At 31.9% G+C, this 12,595-nt stretch overlaps 1 protein-coding gene and 1 non-coding gene across 2 annotated transcripts in view; both read right to left on the bottom strand.

The window, feature by feature from the left end:
- Nucleotides 1-2,679, bottom strand: part of LOC104821530 (probable protein S-acyltransferase 5) — a 2,997-nt gene extending 318 nt beyond the window's left edge. The window contains exons 1-5 of the mRNA XM_010552446.2: nt 2,374-2,679; nt 1,353-1,535; nt 973-1,257; nt 549-782; nt 9-437 (exon numbers count right to left, since the gene is read on the bottom strand). Of these exons, the coding sequence (XP_010550748.1) occupies nt 9-437; nt 549-782; nt 973-1,257; nt 1,353-1,535; nt 2,374-2,496 (1,254 nt within the window). The 5' untranslated portion in view covers nt 2,497-2,679. The remainder of the gene's footprint in view (nt 1-8; nt 438-548; nt 783-972; nt 1,258-1,352; nt 1,536-2,373) is intronic.
- A 1,217-nt stretch (nt 2,680-3,896) lies between these two features.
- TRNAQ-UUG lies at nt 3,897-3,968 on the bottom strand. The gene has a single exon. It is a non-coding gene; the product is annotated as a tRNA-Gln (tRNA).
- Nucleotides 3,969-12,595: the final 8,627 nt, after the last annotated feature.

Genomic DNA, 12,595 nt, shown 5'->3' with positions numbered 1-12,595 from the left:
TGCTGATCCTCGTCCGAACAATCATCGAGTCTCTTGGACTCTGGTTCTCTGTTTCCTCTACTATCTTCCCTTACCCAGCTCCCGCTACTCGATTCCCTGGAGTGCATTATTCCCCGTCCTTCTGGTGGAATTATTCTGCTAAAACCCTGTGAAACCACCGCTGTTTCCCCATCCTTGTTGGGAATGTCGAGTTCTTCCTCGACTGTCTCGTGCCACACAGGTTTTCTCCCCATCTCTATGTCGTGTACCGCTTTTTCAAAGCTCGGGCTTGACAAAGCCCCGTTCATTGTCCTTGGCTCGTTCGTAATCTTCGCTCTGAAGTTGTTTTTCCGTGGAGGAACGCTCGAGCAGAACACTTCCAAGAAATTTCTCAGTATCCCTTTGTTGAAAGGGTTCTCTTGTCTATCATATCGATACCTGAAGTTCTCGTACGTCGACTGCCCAAAAAACAGCATAGCAAACAACGCAAAACCCTAATGTTACAATGCCCCGATACCCGGAAATCAAAAGGAATGTACGAGTGGGTATTAGAGAATGTTTTTGCTTACTTGGTTGGTACTGATTAGATACAAGTGGAAGCCGGTAAGCCCGCCGACGAACCAGACCGAGACAAACGTGTAAAGTATGAGGGCGATGGAGGCAGGAGTCTTGATCAACGCTTTCCAGATCGTTGTCCTCTCGCCATCCATGATCCTTTTCACGTAGATCCAGCAAAACACGTGCACGTAAATGCAGAGAAGCGTCGAACACAGGACAAACATGAAGTAAAACCTGTAGTTTCTCTGCGTTCGAAAACCAGAATTCACCATTAAAGTCAAACGAAACAACCTCATTTAGGAATTTATCAAATGTTCATGGCAAGTTCTTGCCTTTTCGAGATTTCACTGTTCTATGGTCAAATTTTCAGTTTATTCTTTGTCCAACCTATGACGGGTAAAGGCAACGTAAAACAAGATTTTGTGGTGAAATTACCAATCCGACGCACTGGCCAAGCCAAGGGCAGTGATGGTCGAACTTTTGCACGCAGTTGTTGCAGATAGAGCAGTGAGAAGCTCGAGGTGGTCTATAAAGCATGCAGGTATCGCAGTATTTGATCTTCACAGTGACTCCATTCACCACCATATCCTTTGTCCGAGGCAGCCGAAACGGGGGAGTTCTGCTCATACGCGGCTCCCCTTCTTCGCCTTCAGGAGGATATAGATTTCTAGGTATTATTCCCGGGTCTCTCCCCGAGGTTAGGAGAAGAAATATCAGATCCTGAAAACACACACACACCAAGATCGAACTTATTTTATCAAGAAACCGAGGATTAAAACGCTTTGTAAAAATATTTGTGAGACAAAGGAACTTACAAGTAAATTAAGTCCAATGGCGATGGCTAATATTGATGCTCCTCTATCGTGGGGGAAGTCATCCATAAACTTTCTTGCAACAAAAACGCAGAAGATAGTGGTCGGAGCTGTAATCAAGAAGATGCTAAGCAAAATAGATTGGGCGTCGGGTCCAAATACGAGCCTTCCACCGAGGAAGAACACCTGGAGATTGGTATAATTTTTTTTAGCACAGCTATAAAATGCAAAACCAAAACTTGTTGTCCCAAACCCGACCACACACCTCAGACAAAATCCTTGAACTTTACTTAACATCCTCGGACCTCAAAGCTTGTAAAAGTTAACTGAAATTCGATATTGCTGATGGCATAAAACGTTCCTACCAAAATTTCATCCACTCGGAGAAGAAACTATCGATGGTAAATTCTCCCAGCAACACCTCCAGATATGTGAGGAACCAGATGGGGAACAAACAGAAATGACATTAACCGCACATCATAGCCATGACCATGTTCAGATCGACCTCATGTAAGCAAGCATCGTTCTAATGGTTTCATCAAGGTTCAAAACATGTTCTTTATGGGCATCTGCCATTTCGAAACCGATTGAAACTCAGTCAAAAATTGGGACAAGACATGAAACCAGGAATATGGATATGGTCCTAAAGGGTCCAGAGGGTTTCAAACTCTAAACCAAATGATTCAAATAACTCTACAGGATTCAATCTTTGTCGTTAGAATTCCAAAGAACGATAAAGAGCATGACAAAAACGAAACATATCATTAAATTCAGCAGTGAATATCTTAGATTTAGGACATAGAACTCAACTTTTTGGTCTAAAGAAAGGAGCTGAATACGATTTTGGATATTCCACAACTCCTGAAAACCCAGTAATTCAACCAAAAACCTGAGCATTTTAGTTCAGATCTTAGCCAAAAAACCCTAATCTAAATCAAAAACACCGCCAATTTCTAAAAAGTCGCAGTGATCATCCAAAACCCAGATGCAGAGAGAGATAGAGAGAGATGGAAAGATAGCTCACGTTGTTCCCTTTCCAAGCCTTGTAGGTTCTGATCAGCTCCGCACCGCCGCCATCTCCGACACCGGCGGCGGTGGCGTTTGCCTGAGCTCCGGGATGATGAGCCGGCGGCTGCAACCCTAACATCGAGAGATTCTCTGACCCAGAAGAAAAAAATCGCACTTTCTCCGAATTTAAACGATGAATTTCACAACCCAAGAATTTCGAGGAAATTGAAAATTCAAAAAAAATGATTTTGACTTCGGGCAGCCAAATTGTGTGTTTTTTTAATTTGTTCTCATTTCCCGGCTACTAGTTGGCCCATTTCCAACGCCACCTTCTCATCCCCAATAGTTCTAGTCAATTCAACTAATTTCAAAAACAATTAATAAATATCTATTTATTTATAAGATTGCCACCTAATTTACATATCTATTTAATATTATTAATCCCTATTTTTCACACCTGATTTATTTCCGGTTCCACGTGGATTCTCTCTCAACTCCTTTTGAATATATATTTTTTTTTTGTTTTTAAAACATGAATTGGTGAGTTTTAACTTTTCACCGCCGTGTATTACGTATTCACTTCATAAAAAAACACAAAAAATGATAAAAATAAAAATCAGAAAATAGATTAAAAACAATTAATACTCTTGTTATACGTCTTAAATGTTGGAATATTTTGTAAACGCGTATATTTTCGATTTTAAAATTCAAAATATCCGGAGATCCCAAAAACTCCATGGATGCAGAATATACCCAAATGATGTAAGATGCATGGTCCTCGTTAAGTGTTTCCTGTATTCAAAATTTAATCTGACAATATGATCATTGTTGAAATAAATTGTCGTTAGGTAAACTATATAATCATCCTTAAGAATTTTAAATTACTCTAGCTAAGTAAAAAACCAAAATAAAAATAATTAATTTTTCATGCACGTGAATTTTGTTAACAGATCTCAATACAAAAATACAAAAAACGGAACTATTAATTTCTTTTTCTTTTTTTCCTTTTTTGCAGTAACTAATTGAAACAGATAAATTAAGTATTATCGGAACGAATTATGAGGTGGTATTTCGGAAATCAATAATTCCATAAAATTCGGAAAGGTTGACGACAGAAGTACAAGAACAGACAACTCACGTCCTCTCTGTACTTTTTTTTATTGTCCCGTTGTCAAGTTGATTCGGTAGCCGGCAATTCATAACATTATTATTATTATTATTTTAAAACCCATTTGCGTCATTTTGCCCTTTTTCGTTTCATTATATTAACCCAACAAACAATCTGAACATAACCAAATTATAAATCTTGGAATTCTTTAATATAAAATAATATGAAACAGTATTAATTGATACATTCCGAAAGTTTTTTAAAAAAAAATTTGGCGGTTCGGAAATGTTGAAACGAAACTGATTGTTCGCGGAGACTAAAAAGAGGCCGAGAGTTGGTCCAAACTGTAAAGTGGGCCGAATATTAAAAAGAGGCCCAAATAAACAATATCTGAATATAAATATTATATATGGACATTAATTAAAACAAAAAGGTCCTACCGGGAGTCGAACCCAGGTCGCTGGATTCAAAGTCCAGAGTGCTAACCACTACACCATAGAACCAAGCTCATTGAGAAAATAAAATTTTAAATCATAATATTTTAAACAAAACTTTTAAATTCTTCAACCTCTATAATATTCTTGTTGTCGGGTCCGAAATTTAGGGTTGATTATATATATATACGAAGGGGTAACTTCGAGGGTTGAAGGAAAAATCCTCATCATGAAGTTTCACAGAAGAAGTAGCACAACGAGTGAATCGAATTGAAAGTTAAAGTTGCTGTACGTGACCCTTGAATTATCTAGAGGCTTCGATTTTGTCATGAAACTTTTTGAATGTTGCTGTTACGTCCCTCCCAATTTAGTCATGCACGAAAATGACTAATCGCCCAAAAACAATAAATCTTTAAGGAAAGAAAGAAAAAGATATTTGTGTTTTGCTCTCTAGCTGCCAAATGGATCGGAATTTGGATATGTCATTATTGAAACCAAAAGAGACCTTCTTTTAGAAAAAGAGGATTACATCATTCACATAGTTAAATAGGATGTGAAGCCGGTTTGAGAGGGGAGAAGAAAATCATCGTGCACGAATTAAACACAAATTAATTAGAGTGAAGAAATTAATATGGAATGCCTAAACTAATTAAGCGTATATGATGTATTCCGTTGATATTTTTTTCTATTTTAAATATTATTAATCCATTTCGCAATTTAAATGAGGAAAAAAAAAATCAAACAATCCGAATATGGTCCGATTTATATGTAAGTAATATTAGAATCCTATATCATTATCGCTAAAATTAATTTAAATTAACTCGAGATAATTAATAAATTTTAGTATATCCATTGAACCGGCTCTACATACAATATCCCGGTTTGAATCGGCGAAATCAACTATCTATAATAATTCGTTTTGGTTGTGATACGTATATCTAAGAAAAGATACCGCAATACTTTGAATCATAATATTTATTATATCTTGTACTTGTTCCATCAATTAATACACAAATATTGAAATATCTATAGAATTTTATATACATGAAAAATAAAAGCAACGATATGGGATTCATCATTGGCGTGCCCCTTATTTTGTCAGCACCTCGGGAATGGGGTGGTTACGCATGTCCTCGAGAGTCCAAACCAATTACATGCATATTATATGATCTATAGCACTATATTGTATACATAATACATATCTATATGCATATCGTGAATTGTATAATTTAGGAACAAGATAAACTTGGTAGCATAGTTTCGGGAAAAAAATAAAGGGGGAAAAGGAAAAAGGGACAAACTTTGTGCAACGAGCTGCCGGCCAACTGTACTTTGAGAGCCATGAAACCCTAAAAGACGTTTTCCCTTAATTAATGGATGAAGTGAGGATGTTCATATTTATTTAAATTAGGAGTTTCAAATTCAATTGAGTTTTCCACTTGTTAAAAAGGCAACGTAATAATATCCATTCATCTGCGAATGTATTATCTCACTTTTTTTACGTTTAAAAAAATCAAAACGTTGCTTTTTATATTAATCAATCATTTTCTAATAAAAATATTAAGATGATATATTCAAATTTTATTTTTCTGTTCACCTCATAATTTTTGGAATATAGTTTAAAATATAATTGTTTTTGTTTTAGTTTAAATTTCTATTATTTTATATGATAAAATTTTTGATGCTCTACTTTTGTAGTTTAAATAATTTTTATCTTATTATTTGTTATCAATATCTCATGTAGTCCTCTTTAAATTTGTTGGAATTTTCAATTCTATATTGTACTTAAATATTATTCAAATACAACAAATTAATAGGTAAATACCAAAAATATACCAACATATGAAATGTTCTACACGTAGTTTCCTTAAAATGTTATATATGTATATTTAAGGAAACTACGCGTATTTTATTTGTATATATACATACATTTATTCTATACAACTTTTTAAGGAAACTAAGCGTAAAACATTTCATATGTTGGTATAATTTTACGTATTAAGGTATTTCAAAAATAATTTACACAAAATAGAATTGAGAATTTCAACAAATTTTAAAGATGGGTAATGAAATAGATACACACAGCTGTCCAAGTTGCCAAGTGTTGTGACAAAGTTTGGGGAAGATCAAAATCATTTCCTCTTCTTCCTGTTGTATTGCTATTGCTAAAAAAAAAAAGAAAAGGAAAAAAAAAAGGTAGTGATATATATTATCCCCTTCTCTTTTGAGGGGGGAGTGGAATCATCACTCATAGATATGCCAATAAAGCCTTCAATAATTAGGGCTATATCACCCCACCCAAACAAAAAAAAATAAAAATACAATTTGGTACGTATCGTTACATGGAAACCTTATCTCTAAAATCCTTAAAACTTTTGCCCCACAGTTTTCCTTTAAATAAATATTTTAGCATACAAGTACAATAATATAATAACGATGATAATAATAGTAGTAACAATATGTTACAAAATATATATATATATATATTTTTTTCGTCGTATCATTTTTTTTTCAATTGGATTTCAAATCGTTATCGCAACGCAATAATTTGAAAGGTCATAAGGAAAAATAAACCGAGGAATCAGTAATTATGCCACCTGGCACGTGTATGGTGGACTCACGTGATTTTGACCGTCACTGGTCAACTCTTTCACGGCGGATCTTCTGATCATCTTGATTCGTAGTTTTCCAAACATTGGTCAACGTAATTATTCATTTAATTAATTTCTTTATTTTTTAATCTATGCGAAGTCTTCTTCTAGTTGTCCCCTGAGATATTTATAAACACATGAATTGGTAAAATTGACCATGCTTAGTTATAGAATTTCCAGTAATTAGTGAGTTTTAAACCATAAAATAAGATTTTTTTTAGGGAAATAATTTCTAAGAATCGTACCGATATTTAATTCGCATGATTTTGTTTCACCTGTTAAAAAATATCTATCATGGAGACTATATAATATCTTATACTTTAAAGCCTTTTAATGTTGGTTATTTAATAGACAAGATTAGGTTTTTTATTGTCCTTTTTATTCGTGTCTCCCAATAATTTATTTGGCTTTTCATTTCTATCATCTGTTACAACTCTCTTTTATCTATCCATATGTCTATTTGCTTACATATATATACACACACACACTTGTGGATACATGTAATGGAAGATAAATTGATTTACTCTCTCTCCTCGTATAGATCTTAATGATTTGAGATGTGTGTCTTTCATGCCACTAGCCTGATAGAGATCAATCCTTTAATGTACAACTCTAATAAACACAAATTTATAGTAATTTCTGACGATTTATGTGATATATATTGTCGCACAATATCTATATTATATTAGAATTTACGTGTTATACTATTTTTTATTAGATTTTGATTTTTTAAATTTATAATCGACAATTCCTCTATTTAGTCTCCATCTATGCCGAATGATAAATTATAAATACGTAATGATATGCCACGTTATCCAATACCGAATATATGGTAATAAATAATATTGATTAAAAATTATAGGAAAAAAAAAAAGAGAGAGAACTAAAGTAATTTTGCATGGCATGTAATGGCCATCGGCCAATCATTTCATATCCTATTGATCTTCTCTTTATTTCTGTATTACTCTTTATATAGGGCCTCTAAGATAAAGCCGACGTGTTCGTTATCTTCATGCATGTTGTGTCATATCTTAAAGGAAAAAATATATGTTGCATGAATCGTAATCGTACGTCACGATGGACATGGTTGCCATGATGTGCCAAAAAGCTTGGAATAAAGAAGCAAACCATGGCGTCATATTACACTTAATGGGCTTTTCCCTGTTCTTCTGATTTACTTTTCATATATACATATATATATTTATATATAAGATCAAAGTTCAAATAAAACAAAGGGTGATTAAGACAGATATGACTGTTGAGATCGAGGATAGCGAATCCGATCGAAAGGGAGATGAATTATCAAATATGTTCATAATATATATTAACAAACAAATAATGTGGAGGAAGGAGAAGATAAATAGACAATCCCATCTAAAAATAGATAGATCAATTAGTTGATTCTCCCTCAATATCGCATATATATTCGAATATTCAACAGATACTATTCGAATATCCATGTCACGCATTCGGATACAATGAATTGGTCGGATCAAAATTTTAAATAACTTGAAAAAAAACTTTAAAAATCATAAAATTCTTATTTTATATATAGTGATTGTGCATATTAGAAGGTCAAAACCAACGGGAATAATAATTTTTTTTTCAATTTACATTTCAGAGAGTATTGGCTCTCTAAACTGTCAAAATTCATTGTATCATCTCCATATGTTAACATTTTGTCACGTTTTACAAAGACGTTACCCAACATAGATTCGATACGGCGACGTGGCTAATCAAATTAAAAATTAATAAAATCGGGAACCGCAAATCTAATAGTTTCGAGTCAATAACAGTCAACCATTAAATATATTACAAAAACGTTATCTTCAACAACAATGACGGTCGATAAAGTGAACAAAAAAAGAATGGACGAACCAAAATATTTTAAGGGAGAAAAAAACGTGAAGTGAAGACGATTGGTCGACGTATACGGAACGCGGGAAGAGCAGCAGAGACTGAAGCCACATTTAAGTTGTGTCTGCTTTGTTTTGTTCTTTCTTCACCTCTTCTTTTGCTTTTTTTTTTTTTTTTTTAAATTTCCTTGTCTGATATTTTTCTGCCACTCGAATTCTCATGCCTACGTAACCCAAGATTACAACGTCCATTATACACACGTACATTTGTTTGTGTGTGTGTATATATATGGGCACATGATCAATACATACGTGTATTGTGTATATACGTCCCTATGATTGCTTGGACCGACGACGTGGCGTTTTGTTATAACGACGGGTTAATTAATCAATCAATCATATAACTTTATATACGTTGCGTGTCAAACAAGGGCTATGAATCTAGTTAATATTTTGTGCATGTTCCTTTTCTTCCAGACGCTAGACTCACGTTTACATTCACGTAAAAAGAATTTATTATAAATTAAATCATATTGTATAACAAAAAAAATTATGATAAAAAGACACGCATGAGTTGAACTTCGATAGATAAATCGGCCATCCATCTAATTTCTAAGGCTTTGTTCACAGTTGGACTTAATTTTGAATCAATTAATCAGAAACGCTCTAATTAAGAAATCAATGGTTGGATTATAAATCACAACCCACAAGACTATTTCACACATAAGCATTAATTTTGATATAATAACCGATTTTTTTTTCCGGATTATAAAAATTAATGGTTTAAACATTGTACAATTTTTAATAATGATCGAGAATTATCTTAGAATATTAAAATTAATGTAAAGGAAAGCCAATATGTGGCCTTTCATTAAAGCAAAAGCTCAAGTTGCATGAACTTTCGTGGTGGTGCGTGGATGGTGGGAGTCGGAAACTTAGCCAAAACATGAGGGTGTTTGTCATTTAATTTACTTATTTTTTTCATATTCATAAATACGTTAATAATATTATTCTTATATATATATATATATATATATCCGTATATATCAAGTCAAAATAAATATAACTTTTGTAAACCGAGATAAATTCTAACTAAAAAAATTATATTACTGCTAAAAGCCTTTAAGATTGTCCAAATTAAAATCGGAATCATTTTATTATCAAATTGCAGTACACAAGTTGCATATGAATTCCATTTCTTGGATAATCTCCTTTATAATGCAAGGAACTAATTATGCAATTTTCTTAACCCAAATATTTTTCTTTAATTCGATTTGAAATCAAACCGTAAAGCGCGCAAACACACACACACAAGCACATACATATAACTGTTACGGAATGTAAAGTTGCCACATGTAGCGATGATAGCAAGGCTTTCACCCTCGCGCGTGTCATACACACGCCACGAGAGCCATGACGTAATGGAAAAGGGTTAATCTTTTAATGATCTTTTCAACCATTACAGAAAAAAGAAAACAAAACGGGATACGACAGGGGATTTGTTTTACAATTTTGCTTAAATAAAAAAAAAGACAGTTCTAAGTATTATAAGTGTAATTGTATAACAGATGGCCCGTTAAATTTTACCATTTTGTACAACTTAAATAAGTATAACAGTCTATCAATGCGTATTAAGAAAAAGGTTCTATCATTCTTCAATGATTTTATTATTCTTTGTTTTTCTGTATGTTATAATGTGTAATATATATATAGGAATAAATATAGAAAAATTTATTATTAAGTGTATCAATAACGCAATCACAAAATAATAAATATTAGCTTAATTTGTTAGATTACACATATAATTGATTTTTATTAATTTTTATTTCATTTAATAAGTTGTTGTTGGCAGCGATTGCAGGTGGGTGCGGTTAGAAGTGAATGGTTCGTTGCGGTTGCCGTTGCGTTTTGATTTAAATTATAAAAAAAATATTATTTTAAAATAATTTTTTTATAATAATTTTAATTTAATTTTTAGTATCATCTGATAAAAATTATTTACTAAATTTAAAATAATTAAATAATAAATTTTAAATATAAATATTATCAATTTAATTTATTTTTAAGTAAAAAAATAATTTTATTATAAAAATTATTAAAAATAATCATTATTAAACCTAAAAATTATACTATTATATTTTTTTATTAAAATATAATACTAAAAAATAATATCAAACCATAACACTAAACAAAATCATCAACAATATATATACTAATGTTTTATATAATTTTTAATAAAAATATTTTAGTTTTTTTGTCAAAACGGCGGAAACTGATACCAAAACGCAAGTTGGAAGCTGCGATTAGAAAACACAAGTTTGGTTGCGGTTGCGGTTGGTTGCGGTTCAACCAGTCAGTTATTCAATCGCTCGCAACCGCCGGAAATTGCAACCACTCCGTTTGCGGGTGGCGGCGATGCAACCAGTCGCCCCCATTATGCATTTAATTATGAGGTTTACCTTTAAACTTAATCAATATGTTTACTATTGTATTTACCAGAAAAAATATGTTCACTGTTGTCAATAGTTCGTTTTAGAAAATATATATTTTAATAATTAGAAAAATCTTTGATGCTATTGACGATGATTTGTTACTTTAACTAAAAAAATCAAACCAACAAGAGACCTTGAGAAACATGTGGAAAATAAATAAGTTAATAACTTATTTTCTACCCAAAAAAGTTACAAACTTATATACTCAGTATAAAAATCAATTAATCAGTCCAATAAACATAAAATTGGTATAATTAAAGTTTAATAAATTGAGAGCTGCCTATGTTGGGTCCTATTCATTTTGAATTATTAGAGTTAGGTCATTCAATACATATATTAGACCTCTATAAGTTGGTTCAGCAAATCAAAATTTTCTTGTTTTGTCATTAATTTTTTTTATAACTAGAAAATTCATCGGGCGTTCGTCCCGACTACTACATTAGTTGCTAACGGATCTCAATATTTCTACTGTTTTAAATACCAGTAACTTTGAAATCGTCTTGTAAATTTGGAAAAAAGAGAGAGCTAAAAATCGTATTAAAATCTTCTATATATCATATTGAAATCATTGTAAACCAGCTAAATTAACTTGTAATTAATTTTTCTTAAGAATGCGAGTTATGTTATTGTTTGGGAGTTTTTAATTAAGAATCCTTGTTGAATAATTATACTATTTTTATTTAATCAATAGAAACTCATAATTTATTTTAGTATAATTGAAAGCAGTATTTATTCATTTTTTTCTTGCACTATTGACAAAAGAGAAATGATTGAGAAACGGCTAATATTAACCAAAATATATTAAAAATAAAAGAAACGTAAATATAATTAGAATTCGAAAAAAGCGCGCTAAAAGTGAAAACGGCATAATATAAATGCATACAATGTCACGTGAAATAGTTTGCTTGGACAAAGTAGTAACGTAAGTTTGGCAAGAACCTCGTAATCTCTCCTTTTCTCTTTAAAAAAAACATAGAAATGGTAGGAAAATGGTTTAATATTTTAATCATGTAGTTTATAAACTATATCATTATATATATATATATATATATTTATGTATTATATGATCGGTAAGAAGAGATGTTTTATCCAAAATTGGATGGCTTAACCGGTAACAGATGAGATAAAATTTATTTTAAATCTGGATTCGAGTATCTATTTGGGAAAGGATATTCTCTTTGACTTCTTCAGAGTGAAGATATAGTTAGAACGAAAGATCGTGGATTTCCGGAGTAAAAAAAAAAAGATGCTTTACATTCATATATAAGGCATAAACAAGTGTGTGTATATATATATAATAAAACTTGCATCGACACAAAATTCTAGTTTCGAAATGAGTAATTATATACAGAAGTAGATACGTATCAACGATATAACTTCTCGTGTTTCCATTACAAAAAAAAAGAAAAAAAAATTCCATTGGACCATACGTAATTAATTATACAATAGATAACTATTGAAATACATAAATCTATATGTTTTTTTTTGTTAACGGTAAATGTATATTAATCCAAATCTGTTACAACCAGAATTTGATCCAGAGTTTAGAGCCAAAAAACAACTCAGACATACTAGAGAGAACAAATACAACAATTAATAGCTACCAAAATCAGAAAACCTTATAGATCGCAGCAAACCGTTGATTCGATACGAATCCTAGTCTCAACAAGGTCTTTGAGTAATAGATGGCTATTTAA

Source organism: Tarenaya hassleriana, unplaced genomic scaffold (assembly GCF_000463585.1).
Source record: "Tarenaya hassleriana unplaced genomic scaffold, ASM46358v1 Cleome33, whole genome shotgun sequence".
NCBI lineage: Eukaryota > Viridiplantae > Streptophyta > Magnoliopsida > Brassicales > Cleomaceae > Tarenaya > Tarenaya hassleriana.
Note: the sequence above shows the minus strand (reverse complement) of the source record. Positions and strands in the feature narration are given on the sequence as shown.